The 21754-nt window shown below is 41.4% G+C and overlaps 1 protein-coding gene across 1 annotated transcript in view; it reads right to left on the bottom strand.

The window, feature by feature from the left end:
• The window catches only part of RALGAPA2 (Ral GTPase activating protein catalytic subunit alpha 2), a gene marked incomplete at its 5' end in the record, with an annotated part of 330762 nt that overhangs the window by 290412 nt on the left and 18596 nt on the right, over positions 1-21754 (bottom strand). The window contains 2 exon segments of the mRNA XM_027766356.1: positions 1288-1331; positions 10580-10637. Of these exon segments, the coding sequence (XP_027622157.1) occupies positions 1288-1331; positions 10580-10637 (102 nt within the window).

Below are 21754 nucleotides of genomic sequence, written 5' to 3'. Positions count from 1 at the left end.
TGTTTTTTTTTTTTTTAACACTTAAGAGAGTAAGAGATCATTAAACTAGTAAGTTGTAAGTGGCTGTGATTGTTTAAACTGCTATGAAACCAAAAATGGATTAGTTTATTAAAGGCACTCACACAACTTAATTAGTTACAAGTGAATGATCATTTATAAAGTATTTATCCCAGACTGGCTTCCTTCTGCCACTCATGTTTTGGAGTTCTCTTATCCCAGCATCAAATGGTATATATCAATATAAAAGGTAAAATCACTTTAAAATAAGCCAATTTTAGGGTTTCGCAGATGGTATAATGGTTACAATGGCTGGATTCCCACACAGTCAACCACAGTTTGAGTCCCGGACCTGGTAGCTTAAAACTCACACAGGGCACGTATGCATGTGTGCCTGTCTGTAACCCCAAGAGGAGAATGGAGGAGAAGGGATTGCAGTGTGGCCATTCCCCGGGGGGTGATTTCTCATTTCTGTCTTTTCAGTGAGAGTACGTGCCCTATAGCAAAAAAATCTCTCTTAAAAAAAAAAAGAAAGAAAGAAATTTTAACAAAGATTACAAGAGCAATCTGCTACAAATAGATAAGTATTCAAGAGTGAGGCCTTGCTGCTCTTTCTCCCACAATGGTTCTTAAAATTAGCAAAATTAACACAGAGATGACTGTAATTTTAGCAGCCAGATTACTGAGGTAGACAGATCAGGCATGTTAGCTCTGACACTTAAAAAGAAAGCGCCTCTCCTTCTTTTGATGACAAAGCTGGAACAGGTAGCGTCTTGTCCAGGTCCATAGCTGGACACAGAAGAATTGAATTAGAACTCAGAACTCCAAACTCCACAGCACAAGCCACTTTCTCCTAACACTGTTTAGAATGTCTCTCACAGTTATTATGTAAGAATAAAAACCCTAGTAGTCGTTCTCATCTAATTTCCCAATTAAAAATAAAATTTAACTCAAGCAGTTTTTACAGATTTTTTTTTCTAAAATGGCCTACTTTTGTTACTTTGTGGCATCAAGCAACTTAATAATGAAATAGGCCATTATACTCGCATCTAAAATAAATACCTTTGTAGTGGTTAAGGTGATGGACTCCCACATGGCTGACTGTGATTCAAGTCCCAGGCCTGGGGACTAGAAGCTCACACCAAGTGTGTGTGCTATGTGTCCAAAATCCCAAGAGGAGAAGGGACAGTGAGGCCATCTCCCATGGGGGGTGATTTCTCACTTTCTCTCTCTCTCTGGCAAGCACACATGCCCTAGAGCAAAAATCTCTCTAAAAAAATAAATAAATACCTTAATAGAATTTCCAGTGTGTAGAAGCTTCTTTAAAGTTGAGCCTGCAAATTTAAAACAATGACTTAGAATCTATGAATGCATATTTAAGATATATGTTTAAAAGATCAGTTGTAGAACGTGAAATGTACTTATGACAAAAAGTATACATTTTTTAGAAAATACAAGGTTGCCCAGATTTCCATATTGGATTATGTATAAACATCTCCATTCCTATAAAATGAATGAGGTTTTGTTTTCATCTCCAAAGGTAAAAATAATAGAACTGCCCACACAACACTCTTACAAGAACATTTTGCAAATATTCAGGACAGAATGTTTCTCTCCTGGCAACAACAACCACATTTATGGGGCCCAGTCCACTGATAAATCCTGTAGAATAGCACTCCGGTCACTGTCAAGGAGATAGAGTCTAGATCGACTCAGAACTGCGCCAGTCAACGGAAAAACTTCCACTGCAGCCGCTGCAATGAGAGTAACCTCCCTCAGGAGGATGGAGACACGGGACCGAGGATTCCACAAATGCTTTCCTGCCTTCAGGTACAAGACAGCCTGACAGTTCCAGCTAATATCATACTGAGCCTTTCAAATAGGATCTCAATCTCAAAATCGGAGGGAATCTTTGAAAACGGATGTGTATTGGAAGTCTTAGGCAATCAAGTTACATATCTCTGAAGAAGAAATTACTTCAACCCCTGATGAAAAGTTAAGTGCCATATTAAAAATTAGATATCAAATCATATTTATTCTCCCCATATATTTCAAAGACAAGTTCCACCAAGAAACAGAGCTAGTGTCTCAACAACTGATGCAAGCCATATCTGTGTGGATAGATATATGTGTGAGAGTTAAATGCATAACCTTTAGAAATTCATTACCCAGAACCCCAAGTCAGTAGCAATCAGAAAGAACCTTTTATAATAGTGCTAGTATCTATTAATAATGCCTGATACTGGGTCTCAGCAGTAACTTGTTGTGACTCAGACTATGTTGTGGCAGCTAAATCTCTAACAGGTTTTGATTGAAGACAGTTAAAATGCCTTCCTTCCCCACATTTTTCCCTTCAGCAAACCATCACCCTAACTTTGGTCTAGAGCCAGCATCCACTAAGCTGGGCTCCTTGTCAGAGCTAAGTCTATGCATGGGACTTTTCTACCCCACTCTTTTCCTCAATCTGGAACCTTGTTCCCTAACTTTGGTCTAGAGCCAGCATCCACTAAGCTGGGCTCCTTGTCAGAGCTAAGTCTATGCATGGGACTTTTCTACCCCACTCTTTTCCATCCCTTGTTCCATCCCTCCTGTATCCACCATTGTTGGACAAAGTCTGTTCTGTTTCACTTTAATATCTGCTTCATCACACCGTATGAGGACCTTGTGATGGTTGGCAGGGCCAAAAGACACTTAACCTCCCAGGAGACTAGAGGGGAAGTCTGCACAGACAGTCCTCTCCCCAGACATCCAGCTAAGCCATCGTCCTGCACACATTCTCGGAAATGTTCGGTCCTGGTCATCGTTTGTTACTGTGGGATGGGTCCGGTTTTTGTTTTTGAAAGCTATGTGGCTACCCATAGATACCTATATCCATTCTTCCGTACACAGAAAGAAGAAGAAAAAAAAAAAACCACACACACATATTAAAAAGACAGCCTTTACAAAGAGGCATATAAAATGTGCAAATTGTACTGGTCAATAATCCTCAACTGTTTGAATCAATCTAGTAATTTGTTACAGCAGTGATAGAAAACTAACACATACATATGAGAGGGCTTTAAAAAGTTGACAGCAAATGTATATTATGAAAAAACTATGCATGCACTTCCAAAAGTTTTTGCACCAAACAACTGGCGCCATTTTCCCAACAGCATGCGTTCACTTTTGGTGATTCTCATAGAATTTGAAACTTCATTATTACTAGGTTGATGAGAAAGTCTTGACGTAATTTTTCCTATGTTTTTCTATGCAAAAATGTGTCATGACTTTCCCATGATTCAACATTATATCTGTTATGGGGATCAATGATGAGTGAGCTTTGACGTTCCTCCTATTATTGTTTTGGAGAGTCACAAACAACACCCACATAAGATAGAAAACTTAATCAGTAAGTGTTGTGGGTTCTACTGCTGTGTCCCTATGCTGGGGCCTCCCTGTCCCCTGAGACACAACGATATTGAAATTAGGTCAAGTGGGGTCAGCAGGTGGTGTACTGGTTATGGCACTAGATTCCCACATGGTTGACCGTGGCTTGAGTCCTGGATTTAGTGGCTTGAAACTCACACCAGGCTCATGTGTACGCATGTCCAAAATCCCAGGAGGGTAATGGAGAAGAGACTACAGTGTGGCCATGTTCCCTAGGGGGTGATTTCTTGCCTTCTATCTCACTGTTTCTGTCTCTTTCTGGTAAGTACATGTGCCCTGTGGCAAAAACCTTAAAAAGAAATGTTCATGTGAAAGGAAGAGTCACATCTCTTACTTGGAAATCAACAGCTAGGAATGACTCAGCTTGGTGAGGAAGGCACATCAAAAGCTAAGACAGGCCAAAAGCTAGGCCTCCTTCACCAGTTTGCCAAGTTGTGAGTGGAAAGAAAAATTTCTTGATGAAAACTAAAAGTGCTACTCCAGTGAACACATGAATGATGAAAAGTAAAATACCTTAATGTTAACATAGAGGAAGTTTTAGCGGTCACACCAGCTGCAACATTCCCCCAAGCCAGAGTCTAGGCCAGAAGATTAGTCCATCACACTCTTCAGTTCTGTGAAGGTTAAAAGAGGTGAGGAATGTGCAGAAGAAAAGTGTGAAGCTAGCAAGAGTAGGTTCATGAGGTTTAAGGAAAGAATTCATCTCTACAACACATAAATGTGTAAGGTGAGGCTACGAGTGCTGATGCGGAAGCTGCAGCTCACTAAGATCATCCATGAAGGAGGCTACAGTAAATAGCAGGTTTTCAATGTAGACAATACAGCCATAGATTGAAAAACCAGTATCATCTAAGACTTCTATAGTTAGAAATCAATGCCTAGTTTAAAGCTTCAAAGGACAGGCTAACCAGGGTCAGCAGCTGGTGTAGTGGTTATGTTGCTGGTCTCCCACATGGTCGACCACAGTTCGAGTCCCGGACCTGGTGGCTTGAAACTCACACCAGGCACGTGCATGCACACCCAAGATTCCAGGAGAATAATGGAGGACAAGGGACTGTGGCATGGCCATACCCCCAGGGGATGATTTCTCACTTTCCCTCTCACTATCTCTCTCTCTCTCTCTCTGGCGAGAGCACATGCTCTATGGCAAAAATCTTTTTATTAAAAAAAGAAAGGACAGGCTGACTCTCTCGTTAGGAACAAATGCAGTTGGTGACTTTAAATTGAGCTGATGCTCATTTGCCATTCTGAAAATCTGAGGTCCCTTAAGAATTACGCTAAATCTATTTTGCCTATGCTCTATAAATGGAACAACAAAGCCTGGAGGAAAAAACATGTTTGCAGCATGAGACCTACTGCTCAGAAAAAAAAAAAAAAAAAAAAACCAAACCCACACACACACACACAAAAACAGTCCTTTCAAAATATTATTGCTCACTAGCAATGTACCTGGTTACACAAGAGCTCTGATGGAGATGTACAAGGAGATTTCAGGTCTGCTAACATAACATCCAATCTCCAGCTCATGGATCAAGGAGTCATTTCAACTTTCAAGTCTTATTACTTAAAAAATACATACCAAAAAGTATAGCTGCCATTCACAGTGATTCCTGTGATAAAGCTAAACAAAGTAAATTGAAAACCTTCTAGAGAATATCCTCCTTTATATAAGCTATTAAGAATAAATGTGGGGCCAGCAGATGGTGTGATGGTTAAGGTGGCTGCATTCCATGGCTGTAAGTGGCCTGAGTCCCAGACCTAGTGGCTTGAAAATCACAGTAGGCACGTGGTGCATGCATGCCCAAGATCCCAAGAGGACAAGGGATTTTGGTTTGGCCACCTTCTCACTCCCTCCGTTTGTCTGTCTTTCGCCTCTCTAGCAAGCACACATGCCCTATGGCAAAAACCTTAAAAAAAAAAAAAAAAAAGAAAGAAAAAGGTGATCCAACAAGTATCAACATTAACAGGAATTTGGAAGAAGTCAATTCCAACCCTCATGGATGACTTTGAGGAGTTCAAGGCTTGAGTGGAGAGAGTGACTGCAGATGTAGTGGAAACAGTGAGAGAGAAGACGTGACTAAATTGCTGCAATGTCATGATAAAACTTTAATGAAGAGCTGCTTTTTATAGATGAGCAAAGAAAGTTCTTTCTTTTATTTTTAATTGCCAGAGGGATGTGCACTCACCAGAGAGAATGCAAGAGAGAGAGAGAGAGCACAATGGAAAAAACATTCCTAAATAGGGTACGGTATACCTCAATCCCTTCTCTGGGACCCTGGGCACATATACACACATGCCCAGTGTGCTTTTCAATTCACCAGGGCCAGGATTCAAAATGTGATCAGCTATGTAAGATCCAGCTCCATTAACTACTAGACCCTGGGACCAACCCAAGAAAGTGGTTTCTTGAGAGGGAATCTACTCTAGTTGAAGCTGCTATGAACATTGTTGAAATGACAACAAAAATTTTTGAGTATTATATAAATTTAGTCAATAAAGTAGCAACAGGGTTTGAGAGCAGAGAACTGACTTCAATTTTTAAAGTTTTACTGTGGGTAAAATGCTATAAAATAGCACTGCACACTGAAGAGAAATTTTTCTCTATAAAAAGACTCAATTAAAGTAGCAAATTTCATTGTTGTCTTATTTTAAGAAACTGCCACAGCTACCCCAACCTTTAGCAACCACCACCTTGGTCAGCAGTCATCAACATCAAGGCAAGACTCTCCACCGGCAAAAAGATTATGACTCACAGAAGGCTCAGATGATCCCAGTATTTTTGAGCAATAAAGTATTTTTTAATTAAGATATATACATTGTTTTTTTAGACAGTGCAATAACACTCTTAATAGACCACAATTTAGTGTAAATATTAGGTCATCGGCAAAGTCATGATGTATATTTCTATGCAAAAATGTTTCATGACTTTCCCGATGATCTAATCTATCTCTTTTCCAATTTATTTACATTCATTCACTGTACATCATTCCAGTGTACAAAATGAGATTTTCCATCCAGAATACACTGTATATTTTCTCAGTCAAGAATATTACTATACATGTTATCATCAACAAATAATTTTGAATTTCTTGTTTCTTATATATTTTGCTTCTCTCCCCTGCCCCGATTCCCTATCTCTCACCTCTGCCATTTCCCACCTTTTTCGCACACTGTCTTTGGTTTCTACAGTTGCTTTCCATGCCCCCCTTTTTAATCACAGTTTATTGATTCACTAGAGATTTTAATTAATCTAAATACTTCCAAAAGCAAGTGCATCTGATACATACACATCCATGAACAAATGCTGACTTTAGGCATAAACCGTAGTGAGTTGAGGGGCCAGCAAGTGGCGTGGTGGTTAAGGGTGCTAGACTCCTATGTGGCCGACTGTGCTTCGAGTCCCGGGCCTGGTGGCTTGCTTACTCACTTTCTCTCTCTCTTTCTCAATCTGTTCCTCTATGGTCAAATTAAAATAAATAAAGTTAAATTAAAATCATTCTTTAAAAAAAAAAACCTTAGTGAGTAGAATGAATACACTAGAAAGTACACATAGTATGTGCCTAGGCTGTATAGCTTACTGCAGTCATTAAATAGCTATTTTTAATGCATTTTTTTTATTTCAAGAAAAACAATCTTAGTTTTGATAGATCAAAATCAAAAAATGTTAAGAGAAATTTGCTTAAGACTTAAAGCCAGGAGAAAGATTAGGATTCAGTTCAAACAGCAGGTAGATGAACCTGTCTACAGTTTAAGAAAAGACAAAAATCCTTAAATTTGGACAACAAAGCACAGAAAAAAATCAGTAATGTTTTAGTCAAAAGTCGTAAAAATTCTATTTCACCAGTTCAGTCTCCTGAAATTAATCTCTCTTCTACTGAATTTACAGTGTTATTGTGGTCTGATCTGTCTGTTTAAATTCTGGAAGTTAACTTTCAAAGTTATTATTGATCTTTCTGGACTTGTCCCTACCATTAAGTTGGCCATTCTCCTGTATTTTTATATTTTTATTCTGACTTTAGTGTTTCTGGTATAGCACTCCCTTCAGCACTTCTTGGAGAGCTGGTCTGGTGTTGGTAAATTCTTTCAGGTTTTGTTTATCTGAGAATGCCTTTGTTTTTCTTCTCATATGAAGGATAATCTTGCTGGGTACAGTATTTTTGGTTGAAATTGTCACTTAATACTTTGAATATATTTTCCCATTCTTCCCTTACTTGCATTGTTTTCGACAAGAGGTTCAACATTAGCCTTATGGGATATCCTTTGAAAGTAACTTGACGTTTCTCTCTTGCCAATTTTAGTATCTTGTTTCTGTCTGTGATTTTGGTCAATATGGCTACGATGTGCCTTGGAAAAGATCTTTTTGGGTTAATTCTATGTGGAGTCCTTTGTATTTCTTGGGTCTGGATATTAGAATGCCTTTTTAGGTTTGGAAAGTTTTCTTCCAGGATTTCACGGAATAGATTATCAATATCATTATTTTCTTCACCTCTGAGATATCAATTATCTGGATTTTGGGCATTTAACAGTATATAGTATTACCTGAATATTATTCTCATTTTTCTGGGTTATTTTCTGTCTTTTTGGTGAATTTTTCTAGGTCAGAGGTTCTATATTCTACATCTGAGATTCGATCTTCTGTATGATTTAATCTGCTTTTAATACTTTCAAGAGAGGGTTTGATTTTCTGTATTACAACCTTCATCTCTAACAATTCTATTTGATTCTTTTTTATGGTGCGTATTTCCTCTTTCAGCTCGAGCAAGAACTTCCTCAAACATGTTGTCTCTTTTTTCCTGCATCTTCTAGAGTTTATTGTCTCTATTCTCTTGCATCTCTTTTAGCTTTGTCACTATGAATATTCTAAATTCTTTATCTGACATTTCCTTGTATTGTTTGTGGAGAATGAGGAGTTATTCTTTTCCCTTGGGGGAAAGAGATTTTCTTGGCTTCTCATATTTCTTGTGCCTCTGCAGTGGTTTCTGGTCATCTGATAGATTATATGTTTTTTCCTCATTTTTGGAGTTAAATCTGAGCATTCACAGGCATGCAGGAGGAGGTGATCTGCAAACTCTAAGCAGTATCGTTCTTCTCCCTTTGTGCGGCAGATTCCATGGAACATGAGGATCACTCTGACCCTGGCTAGATCTAGGGGGCAGAAGAGTGAAGTCTGGGCAAAAATCCTTCAGATGTCCTAGTCCCTGAAACAGGCTGCTCAGAACTCAAATGTATATGGCTGGTGATTGGCTTGTCCTAGCTAGATCTAGGGGGGCAGGAGGGTTAAGTCTGGTCAGAAAACTTTCAGATGTCCTAGTCCCCAATATATCTTCTATATGCACTAGGAAAGCAAAAAATTTGGGTGACTTTATTGCAATATTAACTTACTGTGGTGGTCTGGAACCGAATCTGCAATATCTCTGAATTATGTCTTTATTTGAAAGATTTAAAGATAAAGGCATTATATTAAAGTAAGGATTTATTCAGTCAGTTCAACAGATGTACACGTTATATATACTTTACTTTCTTTACAGTTATAATATATAAATAATTCAGCTTCTATAAGACTAAGTTATGATTTTCACATAAAGAATTCTAAGCTAAATTTAGGATTCTAAATTCTAAAATATCCATTGATCAGGCCATATTGTTTCAGTTTGGTCTCTGCACCAACCAATCTCCCACCCAGAGAGCCTTTCCACATTAGACCTGTGTGGGACTGTCTTTTAGGGTTCAGACCAAAGTACCTCCCTTGAAGCCTTCCTCAATTCCTCTGAATAGAAGTATTCAGACTTTTTTTCTTTACTACCATCACATGTCCTCTTTCACAGTGACAATTACACTGCAATTATTTTTTCCCTCTATTACCCCACTAAGGCAACAGGCCTATACAATATAAGGATGGTGAGATAGTTTTTGTTTCCGTCTCACACACATGTCTCTCCCTCAAAAAAAAAATTGAAATGAATGAATGATCACAAAGATTCCATTATATGATCATATTCTCCTCAAATATGATCATCTCGGAAGGAAGAAAAGTTAGAGTAAGTGCCAGACCTCTGGCAGGAGGACTGAGGCAGACACTCTTTAAAACAGAAGGCAGAGTTCACCATCGGTGTCACAGTAGTGCTCCAGCTGTGCTGTGCACATTAAACTGAGATGAAATGTTAGATGTTAAGGGCGGGACACCAAAAAAAGACATGGGAACCCGTTTCCTCTTGCGGCCACATCCTAAAGCACTCAAACAGAGGAATTTTGAGTCGATGGACAAGATATTTATTCTTGTAAGAAAAATGCAAAATTAATGTTTCTCAAACTTTATATACATGGGAATTTCCTGGGACTCTTAAAAACACAGACTAGTGGGACCAGCGGTTAGCATAATGGCTATGTCGCTGGACTCCCATGTAGTCGACTGTGGTTCAAGTCCCAAACCCGGTGGCTTAAACTCATGCTGGGCGCGTGTGCATACAAGATCCCGAGAAGAAAATGGAGGAGAAAGGATTGTGGCGTGGCCATACCCCCTGGGGGGTGATTTCTCACTTTTTGTCTCTCTGTCTCTCTCTGTCTCTCTGGCATGTGCAAGCGCCTATAGCAAAAACCTCTCCAAAAAAAGAAGAAAAATACAGACTAGTGTGATTCAGCAGGTCGGGCTGGGGCCTGAGAGCCTGTGCTTCCAACAAGCTCCTGAGTGAGGCTAACGCTGCTGCTCAATGACCCACACTATAAGTAGCACTTCCAGTGCAAGAGGTACTTCTGTTCAAAGTCCAGGTTCCACTCCTCTTGGTTTTAATCACCATACGCTTGCTCTAACCCATCCTTTTTCCTTTTTTTAAAGGTTTTTGCCAGAGGGCACATGCACTCACTGGAGAAAGACAGAGAAATCGTCAACCAGGGAGATGGCCACAGTGCAATCCCTTTCTCCTCCATTCTCTTCTCAGGATTTTGGGCACATACACGCATATGCCCAGCATGATTTTCAAGCTGCCAGGTGCAGGACTCAAACCACGGTCAGCCATATGGGAATTCAGTGCCTTAACCACCACGCTGCCTGTTGGCCCAACTCTAAGTTATCTTGATGGTGTTGATTATACAAAGCATTACTGAAAATTCAACCAGAGAATATTCATATTACTAAAAAAGTATTTTTAAATGTCCTTACCTATACTCTGGTAATGCCATCGAAAGAAAATTCGTTCAGGTAGAAACTGCAGTATTTTCTAAAAAAAGAAAAAACAAAACAAGAATAATAAGATACAAAAACAACAACAAAAGAAATGACATATTTTCAGGCCCCCATTACTTGCTAAATATAAGTTTCAGAAAAGAAAAGAAAAAACTGCTTTTTGATAGTGTATCGTATGTACTCCTGTGGGAGAGTTTCTTTCACTTGCCGCAGGTGACCTTCCTTCTCTGAATATTTTAAAAAGATGATTGCGAGGTGATACCTTACTGCGATTTTAATTTGCATTGCCCTGATGATTAGTAATGTTGAGCACTTTTTTTATAAACTTGTTGGTCACGTGTATGTCTTCTCCTGAGTAATGCCTATTCAAGTCAGCTTGTGATCTTTTAAGTCCGAATCTACAACAGGTACGACATCTTACGTAACCATGTGATGACGTGGACATACACTCCAACACAACCACTTGTCCCAAATCTCATTCAGTAAAAAACACTTCGTCCAGGATTCACATCTGAAGCACAGTAAAGAAATATGAGCAATATACTTAGTCCAGACTTCCTACAGTTTCATGCTTAGTGGCCAAGACAGACCATACAAAAAATAATAACATTCAGAGAAAAGAAAAAAGAAGAAAAAAGCCTTGGCCTAAGTTTGCATGATGATACCCTTGCATTTTATATCTTGGGATGCTACCAAGGTAAGGGGAAAAGTGCCTCATCTCAGAGGCGTGTTCAGAGAGGCTTACATATGTGAACCCAGAGCCTTGCCACGTGGGTCAGTCTCTCTGGGCATTGTGTTACCGTGGTGCCACTGTCCGGCCTCCCACAGAATACCTTAATGAAAACCCATGTAAGTGTGTCCTACCCACAGAACAGAATCTTGGGTATCCCCACAAACTGTGGAACATGACATGGAAGGGAGCAAGAACCCATGGAGCTGCTATGGCCCACAGGAAACATCACAAAGAGGCTAGAACGAGAAACCCAACACTGACACTGAGGACACGGACAAGGGTCCCAACAGTTAGGCTGCGGCCAGGCTAAATAAGCCACTCAAGAACTGCAAACGAGCCATGGCAATCAGGGTATGGGCTGAGGGTTTCCAGACCCAAGAGACAGAGATGGCCACCATTTGCACTTAAGTTTTATGATTCTTTAATTAAAACATTTTCTTCACTGAAAAATTTACTCCAGAGCCTAGTTTAGTACCTTTGATAACAAATTAATAATAATGGTTGCCACTGAGTTCTTCAGGAAACAGATGCTGCCATAGAATTAAGAGTGCAAATGTTGGCTCTGGCCAGTGGTGTGGTTGGTTTGGGTGGATGGATCCCACATGGCCAACTATGCAGTTCGAGTCCCAGACCTAGCGACTTGAAAAACATGCCAGGTATGTGTATATACATGCCCCAAATCCCAAAAGGAGAATGGAGGAGAAGGCATTGTGGCATTCCAAGAAAATGGAGGAGAAAGGGATGTGGCATGGCCATGTCCTCCATGGGGAGGTGCCTTTTCATGTTCTCTCTCTCTCTTTCTCTGTCTCTCTCCGGTGAGTGCACACACCCCCTAGCAAAGATTAAAAAATTAGTTTGGGACCAGCAGTTGGTGTAATAGCTATGTTGCTGGACTCCCATGTAGTCAACAGCAGTTGGAGTCCCGGACTTGGTGACTTAAATTCATGCCGGGCGCATGTGTGTGCGTGCCCAAGAACCTGAGAGGAAAATGGAGGAGAAAGGATTGCGGCATGACCACTCTCCCTGGAGAGTGATTTCTTGCTTTCTATCTCTGTGTCCTTCTGGTGAGTGCACGTGCACTAAAGCAAAAACCTCTCAATAAATAAATAAATAAATAAAAATTAATTAACAAAGATAAAGAGTGCAAATGTTTTTTGTGAAAGAGACAGGTTCGGGGTTTGGAGAGGTAAGCCTTGGACCACAGAGCAGAGCTGGCAAATCTCTGCAGCCGAGCAGGACGCTCTGGTGTGAAGATGAGGAGTCCTGCATGACCAGAAATGGCAAGGATTTTACACAACTGCCTCACTCAGTCACAGGCGGGGGGCCCTGAAGAGGAGTGCCAGCAAGGCTGGAAGGTTGCAAGCGCTAACAGTTAGAGGCCAGTTGGCAGGACCCCTCCTCGCAGGGGGGCAGCAAGCTCTTTCTCAAAGGGTAATCTAGGCCACACATCGTTGTGCCACAGCAGTCCTGAAGTGATGAGAGCATTCCTGTATTATTGAAAAGCCGAAGCCCTACTTTAGGGACATGGCCTAGCTGCTGGCACTGTTTCCCATCAGCTGGCTGCCACCTCGCAGAGACGGAAACCCCGTCCCGCGGAGTCCTTCCGCACTTTCCTGCCTCTTTCCACAACTTCACTCCACCTGAACAAACAGCGTAGCAGAGACTGGGTGTCCTACTTTCTCACGCTCTCCTTCTAGGGAGCATGGCACCCCAGTGCCACTCCAAGCTCATCTTCTGATTCCTTCTTGGCACTTAATTTAAAAACGTCCCACAGAAGATGCTGAGAAAATAAAAAATTCAGTAGAGATCTGAGCTTGGGTTAGATGAGTACTTGGCATGCCTGCTGTTCTTCAGATCTTTTATTTAGTCAGAACACCAAGTTGGCACTGAATCATGCACTTCGGTTTCCCACAATACATACTGGTCTGTTTGATTTAATTATCTCTTGCTATTATGCAACAAAAAAGAGCACTTTTTTTTTTTTTGAGAGGTTTTTTTGCTATAGGGCACATGCGCTCGCCAGACAGACAGAGAGAGACAGAGATAGGAAGCGAGAAGTCACCCCCCGGGGGGACGGCCACACCGCAATCCCTTCTCCTCTCGGGATCTTGGGCACGCATGCACACACGCCCGGTCTGAGTTTAAAGCCACCAGGTCCAGGACGCAAACTGCGGTCAACTACATGGGAGTCCAGCGACATAGTCATTACGCTAACTGCTAGTCCCAGAAGGGCACTTTTTAAATATCAAGATAAACAGAGAGGGAACAAGCAGATGGCATAATGGTTACATTGCTGGACTCCCACGTAATGGACCACTGTTTGAATCCCAGAACCAGAGGCTTAAAATTCATGCTAGGCGCATGTGAGCGTGTGCCCAAAATCCCAAGAGGAGAATAGAGGAGAAGGAACTGCGGTGTGGCCATCCTCCCTGGCAGATGATTTCTTGCTTTCTGTCTCGCTGTCTCTCTCTGTCACTCTGGCAAGCACACATGCTCTACAGCAAACATCTCTCTTGAAAAAAAAAAAAAAAGATAAACAGAGAGGGCCAGCCCCATGGCCTAGAGGTTAAGGGAGCTGGGTCCCACACAGCCATCTACGTTTCGAATCCCAGCCTAGCAGCTTGATAAACAGACTGGACACATGTGCATGCATGCCCCACATCCCAACAGACTAAACAAATGAAAAAGGAACTGCAACGTGACCTTGTCCAGTGGGGAGGTGCCTTCTCTCTCCCTCTCCTAGCACCCATCTCTTTTTCTTTCTGGTATGCTCGCATGTCCTCCGACAAAAAAAAAAAAACAGAAACAGAAAAACAGAGAACGCAGCAAGATGAAGTGTATATAGGTGCCTGGACACTGTCCGCCTGAAAAGCAGTCTCCACTTACTCTGTGATCAGGCCCACCATCATCGGCAGCACTTCTAGATAAAAGCCATCAGGTTTGCAAGATGGATGGACTTTAAAGACACTCAAGAACAAACTCAGTAAGGTTTGGATAGAAAATGCCATGCCAAATATCTCTGTGACTAAGAACATTCCCGAATGGATGGGATCTTTTGCAAGAATTCAAAGGCTGAAATGTTACCCACCCTGATGTTTTTGTACTCAAATACTGCTAGGGCTATCTTTTATGCATTAAGGTCTACAAGGTCAATAAAAATAGAGCCCAGCACAACAGTCTGTGTCTAAATGCCAAGCCTGTTCCTCAGAAACTCCCAGACGAAGCTACCTTTCCAAGGAAAATGCAATCTGGCATTTCTTCTACTGCAGTCGGCACTCTAAGCTACACTGCTGTGCATGCCACATAAGCTATTGACATTTTGTTTGTGGTTTCACTGGAGGGTAAAAAAAAAAAATTCAAGAAAGCCACACAGTGTGAATAAATATTACTTTTTCTGAAAAACACATGGGTCTATCTAATGCTCTGTGCTCAGCTGCATCTATATGGTAATCCATTATAGCACACTCGACATCGAAATTAGGTATTACTACCGATCAGCACATCGGGGAATCTGTCATTCTTTTAACTGATTATCCATAGCTCTTTTTTCTTCAAAAATCTACTGCATGACCAGGAATAATGTGAAATGTAAGCTGGAGTTTATACAATATGCCATAGTGTACTTTAAAACTGCTAGTCTTGGTTTAATTGGTGTAGAAAACATTTTTCCCCAAAAATGATTACCAGATGATTGCAATGTATCCCAGTGGATTCACACTTGATTTCAATTCTACCTAGAAAAGTGGGACAGTGAAGAATGAGGAAAATATAACGTACTAACTCATGTAAGGTAACCTGCTAAAATGACAACCAGCTAAACCTGTTATGTCCCAAAGCAGAGTGAGTGGGGGGTATCCTTCCCCAAACTAGCCACAAGACACCACCTTTGGGGGAAGGAAACACTGACCAGGGAGAAAACAGAAAGTCTGGTTTAAAATGACAGAGGTCTTAGTTTCTGGACATTTTGAGTATTAAATGTCCAGAAAACATACGATGGGACTGGACAATACAGCTGACGGAGCATATCGTTTGTGCCTGTGCTAGCGCTGCAGGCTGGCTACAGAGCGCTCACCTGCCAGCTTTCCAGTGGCATTCACACGTCCAGGCAGACCCAGAGAGGCCCAGCAGTGTTCAAACGTCCAGGCAGACCCAGAGAGAGGCCCAGCAGTGTTCACACATCCAGGCAGACCCAGAGAGGCCCAGCAGTGTTCACACGTCCAGGCATACCTAGAGAAAGGCCCAGCAGTGTTCACACATCCAGGCAGACCCAGAGAGGCCCAGCAGTGTTCACACATCCAGGCAGACCTAGAGAGAGGCCCAGCAGTGTTCACACGTGCAGGCAGACCCAGAGAGAGGCCCAGTGGCATTCACACGTCCAGGCAGACCTAGAGAGAGGCCCAGCAGTGTTCACACGTGCAGGCAGACCTAGAGAGAGCCCCAGCGGCATTCACACGTCCAGGCAGACCCAGAGAGGCCCAGCGGCATTCACACGTCCAGGCAGACCCAGAGAGAGGCCTAGCAGTGTTCACACGTGCAGGCAGACCCAGAGAGAGGCCCAGTGGCATTCACATGTCCAGGCAGACCTAGAGAGAGGCCCACTGGTTCTTCTGCTATCTTGGGCCTGGCCATTCTGTTCTCACTAAAAATGGTTCTTTGATATAGATAGAATATGGTTGTTAAACTCTAAGTGTTGGCTCTTGTTTGGAACCTTCTAATTCAAAGAAAATGAGGGCCAGCAGGTGGGGTGGTGAAGACAATGGATTCCAACATGGCGCACCGCAGTTCGAGTCCTAGACCTGGCAGCTTAAAAATCACACTGGGAGCGTGTGTGTGCATGTGTACCCCAAATCCCAGGACGATGAAGCAGAGATTATAGCATGGCCATCCCCCTGGGGGGTAATTATTTATCACTTTCTCTCTCTCTCACTCTGGTGAATATACATGCCCTATGGCAAAACCTATTAAAAAAAATTTTAAGCAAAATGAAGCTAAAATAAAGAACTAGGTAATCTTTAAAATAAAATGACTACATTACTGGCTAAGGGGCCAGATGGAGGCAAAGCAGGAGTGCAGCTGGACCCATATGGTAGTGTTCTTAATTCACGTCCTGGGGCATGCATGCATGTCCATCATCTATGACCTGGGGCCAGAGATAGATAGCGGTGTGAGGACCCTATTAGGCATGCTCATCTATTTCTGAGTGTCATGCACACGTATGTCTGTGTCACAAAGGAAAGAAATTGTTAAAAAAAAAAAAAAAGTAATGCTTCTCTTTTTACACTGGCAATGCCCTCTGTGTTAGGTAGTGTACCTACCACGAACCATGCTGTTACAGAGGAAGAAGAGCACAGCTCCATCTGGTTACATCCTGTCTGGTCTCTAAGACTAAACTCAAACTCACCACCTGTGAGGGTCTACCTCAACCAGACCCTTCACCGGCATGTTTCTCAGCTGGACGGGCATGAGACCCACTCTACCATCAGATGCTGAGTTCCTTCGGAGAAAGGACCCTGTAGTAGCCATTGAGTAGCCCCAACATCAAGAAGAGGGCCTGGCACACAATGCATCTGAGTACCACATGCATAGAGAAATGAATGAAAGCAGAAATAAAGGAAGACAAAAGGAATCCTAATTTCAGTTCAAAAGTACCAGCAGGATATGTCCATGGAGGGAAGGTGTCCTAGCCTGATGTGAGAGAAACAAAGAACCGGGTGAACAGACATTTGATACAGATGCTGAGAATGCAAACCCATTTCCAAACTTTACAGACAGTCTTAGTACTTGACTAGACCATCACTCCAGAGGTAAAATTCCATCTAAAAGCCCTACACAAATTATGTTACCCATCAAGGAACAAAAATCAGGTGGACTTCTGGCTTTTCCTCTGCAACATTTAAGCTCCAGAAGACAGTGTGCTCAGCTGATCAGCATAGACCAAACTGAGTGGAATGAACATCAGAATACAGAGATATGGGGCCAACAGGTGGCATGGTGATTAAGGTGCTGGACTTCCATATGGCCGACCAAGATACAAGTTCTAGACCCACAGGCCTGAAACTCACGCCAGGTGCCATGTGTGTACATGCCCACAATCCCAGGAGGAGAATGGAGGAGAAAGAATTGCTGTGCAGTCACCCCCCTGGAAGGGTAATTTTGCACTCTGCCTCTCACTGTTTCTCTATAGCAAGTGAACCTGTCCTATGGCAAAAACCTAAAAAGAAAAAACAAACACACACACAGATATATAAGGACAGCAGACAAAGTATCTACCCAGCAATGTAGTACAACATCAAGGCAACTAGGTTGAACTATAGCTATTTGAAAAGCAAAAAAAAATGCAATTCAGAGATCTGAGAAAAAAGAAAAGACATGATTTGAAAATTACATAGCCAGCTATCTATGTTTGAAATGAAAATAAAGATATTCTAGAACTGGACGTATATTGGCCATATAGCTCCCCTCTTCAACATACTACTAGAGTCATAATCTAGCAACACAGAGAGTAATCGAAATAAGCAATTCAAAAACAAAGCTGTGGGGGTAAAAACACTGCGACAGTGAGCTATATTTACATGATTAGAGATAATATTCTTTATCTACAATAAATAAATTCCCCAAATAATTAACAAAGGAAAAATAACATTCTAGAAATAGTGCAGTAATATAATCTGCACAGGGTATAAACTCCACAGAGAAGTGTGACATATAAAAAGTGCCTGAGGTTAAAGTAAAAGCATGAAGATATCATCAAATACAGTTTATTCTTGATGGATAATTAGAAGATATATAATTAAAATAGTATTTTATTTAAATATAATTATCGGAATGAAAGAAAATAGATATTATACCTTCAAGGTGCAAAACAAATTCTATAAAACAAGAATCAATGACTGCTCCCTCAAACACAAAGAAGAAAAGTAAAAAAAAATACTGATTATTGCACAAAATATATTTCAAATATAAGCAGGCATACTCTCCTACCAAAGACTAAGTCCATCAGAATTAGATTTCAAACGCAGACTCATCAACCAAAAAATACAAAAAATGATATATCAGGTGCACGTCTGCACACACCCACAACAAAGCAGTTTCAAATAAAAAGGCTACAAGGGAAACAAAGAGAATCATTAAGTAAATTAAAAATATGACTTACAATTTAGCTATACCAGTCATGAACCTGTATGCTACGAGTAACATAACACAAAAATGAAACAGCTACAGAAACGGAAGAGGAAAAATCACATTTATTAGGGAGATAGTGACACACACTACGTTTGATAAATAAAATAATGGCAATAAGTATGATACAGCAGATTTGAATATAGTTTAATACAGTAAGGCTGGTTTAATAGATATTTAGAAAACCACTTCGCAGGGACCAGCAGTTAGCAAAATGGCTGTCGCTGGACTTCCACTTAGTCGACTGCAGTTCGAGTCTTGAACCCAGTGACTTAAACTCATACCGGATGCGTGTGCGTGCATGCCCAAGATCCCAAGAGGAGAATGGAGGAGAAGGGACTGTGGTGTAACCATCTTCCCTGGGGGTTGATTTCTTGCTTTCTGTCTCTCTCTGTCTTTCTGGCAAGTGCAAGTGCCCTATACCAAAAACCTCTCAAAAAAAAAAAAAAAAAAAAAAAAAAAATAGCACTTCACAGAATCTAATGGTAATGAGATGTTTACTAAGTTATCTTCCTAAAACTATATGAAAAGTTCCTCAAAGTAGGAGTTACACAGGAGACAAGCAAACTCCGGGCACTGGAAGGCCATTGAGAGCCTTACCTAAAAAATTATCAAACCTTTGAGGAGATAAAAATACTCTTTTAAGCAAAACAAGTTAAAAAAAAAAAAACTATAGTTATAGACTAAATATAATCAACGTGAATCATGTGTAACAAAAACCGGTGAAGCTGAACTGAGAAGCAAATCAACAGACTTGCATTTCTATAATGCAAAGAAACAAAAATAAATTTTAAACTAAAAAAATTGAAAAAGGTGTTTTTAAGGGAGAAAATAAAAGTAAAAATTAAAGCAAAACTGATTTATAATAATGAAATCATTTCTAAGAACTGCTAATCATTAAGCCATACATAAGGATTTGGAATGACAGTAGTACAAGCACTTAAACATCCTCCAAATTAGCCATTTATTTAATTCATTCATGAATATTCTCAGTAAGTGCCCATTCTGTGCCAGGTGCCAGGTGACAGGAAAGAGATCACAGAGAGATTAAAGACACTGTTCCTGCCCTAAAAGCCATAACCCCAAAAGGGGAAAGGCGAGAAAATCAGTGATGAGAACATGCAGAAAGAACTACGGACAGACAAGGCCGACTCCGAAGGGAATTCACAGGGCTGGGCCAGGCAGGGAAGGGCATGTCAGACAGACTAAATAGCAGCAAAGAAAAAAACAAACAAACAAACAAAAACCAAGAGCCCTGCTGCTTGTTGGCTAGGGACTTTGAAGAGGTTGTCAGTGGTGGGGTTGGCAGGTGGCATGGTGGTTAAGGCACTGGACTTCCACCTGGCCAACAGCAGTCCAAGTCCCGGACCTGGAGGCTTGGTCTCTCACTTTCCCTTTGTCTCTCTCTGTCTCTCTCTGGTCAAATTTAAAAAAGAAACAATAACAAATAAAAATTAATAAATAATTCTTTAAAAAAAGAGGTTGCCAGTGAGGACAGAAGGAAGGTGTGTGATGAAACAGAGGAGGCAGAACCAGATTAGGAAGGGTCTGAACGCCACCAAGCTGCAGAGTTTGAGTTGGACCCTCATCCTAAAGGCAACAGAAACCAGAATTACATTACACAAAGAACATTCCAGCTGGGTAAGGGAGACAGATAGGGCAGAAGATCACAGACTAGAAGACTAGTTAGCAGAGTATCCAGTGTGGAGGTCGGGGGAGCCTGAACGGAGGCAGAAGAGCACCAGCACCACACATACAGAAATGTGGAGCGTACAAAACATTGTCAGTACCAAACAAAGTAAGGACACAGATATACAGGTTGGACAGTCTTATTAGGTACTAAAATACAATATTTAAAACATCTCTATTAGGAACTAAAAATGCAACATTCAGGAACTTGGAAATGTAGGCAAGTTGTAGATTTTAAGAGGTTGTGTTTTTAATTTTGCCTAAGATCATGCAAAGGTCTAATCACTTTTCTTTAAAGAATTGTTTAATTGTGGGAACCAGCAGTTAGTGTAATGGCTATGTCGCTGGACTCCCATGTAGTCGACCACGGTTCGCGTCCCGGACCCGGTGGCTTAAAACTCATGCTGGGCACATGTGCGTGCGTGCCCAAGATCCCAAGAGGAGAATGGAGGAGAAGGGATTGCGGCGTGACCATCCCCCCAGGGGGTGATTTCTCGCTTTCTGTCTTTATGTCTCTCTCTGTCTGTCTGGCAAGTGCACGCGCCCTATAGCGAAAATCTCTCCCCCCCCCCAAAAAAAAGAATTGTTTAATTGTATTTATTTATCTACATAGTTTTAATTTGACCAGAGACAGACAGAGATAAAGAGAGAGAGTGAGAAAGCAAGTAGCCAGGTCTGGAACTCAAACTGTGGTCCACCATGTGGGAGTCCAGCACTTTAACCATCATGCCACCTGTTGGCCCCAAGGTCTAATCTCTTTTTAAAGAAAATCAAATTGCACTAGACTTTTCACTTTTAATTAGAGAACATTTAGCAACCTTTACAAATTCCCAAATTAGTAGCATATAATTCTATCTATAAAATGTGGGGGGGGGGAGTGAGGGGGTGTTGCCCTGAATGAGGCACTCACTAGAATATTTAAGTAGAATCTTGTTTTTGTTTTTGTTTTCCAATTTACCGGAGGACATGTGTACTCACCAGAGACAGTCAGAGAGAGACGGAAAGTAAGCAAGAAGCCCCCCTCCATGGGGCATGTTCACACTGCACCCCCTTCACCTCCATTTCTTCCTTCTTTCAGAATTTTGGGCCCAAATGTATTTGTCAAGCTGCCAGGTCCGAGACTTGAAGTGCATGGTCAGCCCTGTGGGATCTAGCTCCCTTAACCATCGGCCACCAGATGGCCTGAGGAATCATCTTTTCACACAGGATCTCACATAGGAGATCTCGGTCATAACCAGATCTACTCGGCTAGTCTTAATTTCATGCAAGCTTCTATTTTCTGGCTAAAATCGACTGTATTTTTTAGATGTCTTTAAATCTGGTATCGGTATAACTAGTTGGCTATCTTTTCTGTGCCATTTTTTACAAAAACAACAACAACAAAAATAACTTCCAGAGAGTTTCCATTGAAGTGACAAAGCCCCAGTGAGATGCCTCTAGCAGGTTCCCACCATCCCCAAAACAGAATTTAAATGCCTGCCTCGGCATAGTCAAGAAGTGCAGTCGTCCTGGAGACCAGCTCAGGATGGACGCCCTGTCAAGTTCACTCC

This window comes from Tupaia chinensis, unplaced genomic scaffold (genome assembly GCF_000334495.1).
Source record: "Tupaia chinensis unplaced genomic scaffold, TupChi_1.0 Scaffold142716_1, whole genome shotgun sequence".
NCBI classification, from domain to species: Eukaryota; Metazoa; Chordata; class Mammalia; order Scandentia; family Tupaiidae; genus Tupaia; species Tupaia belangeri.
Note: the sequence above shows the minus strand (reverse complement) of the source record. Positions and strands in the feature narration are given on the sequence as shown.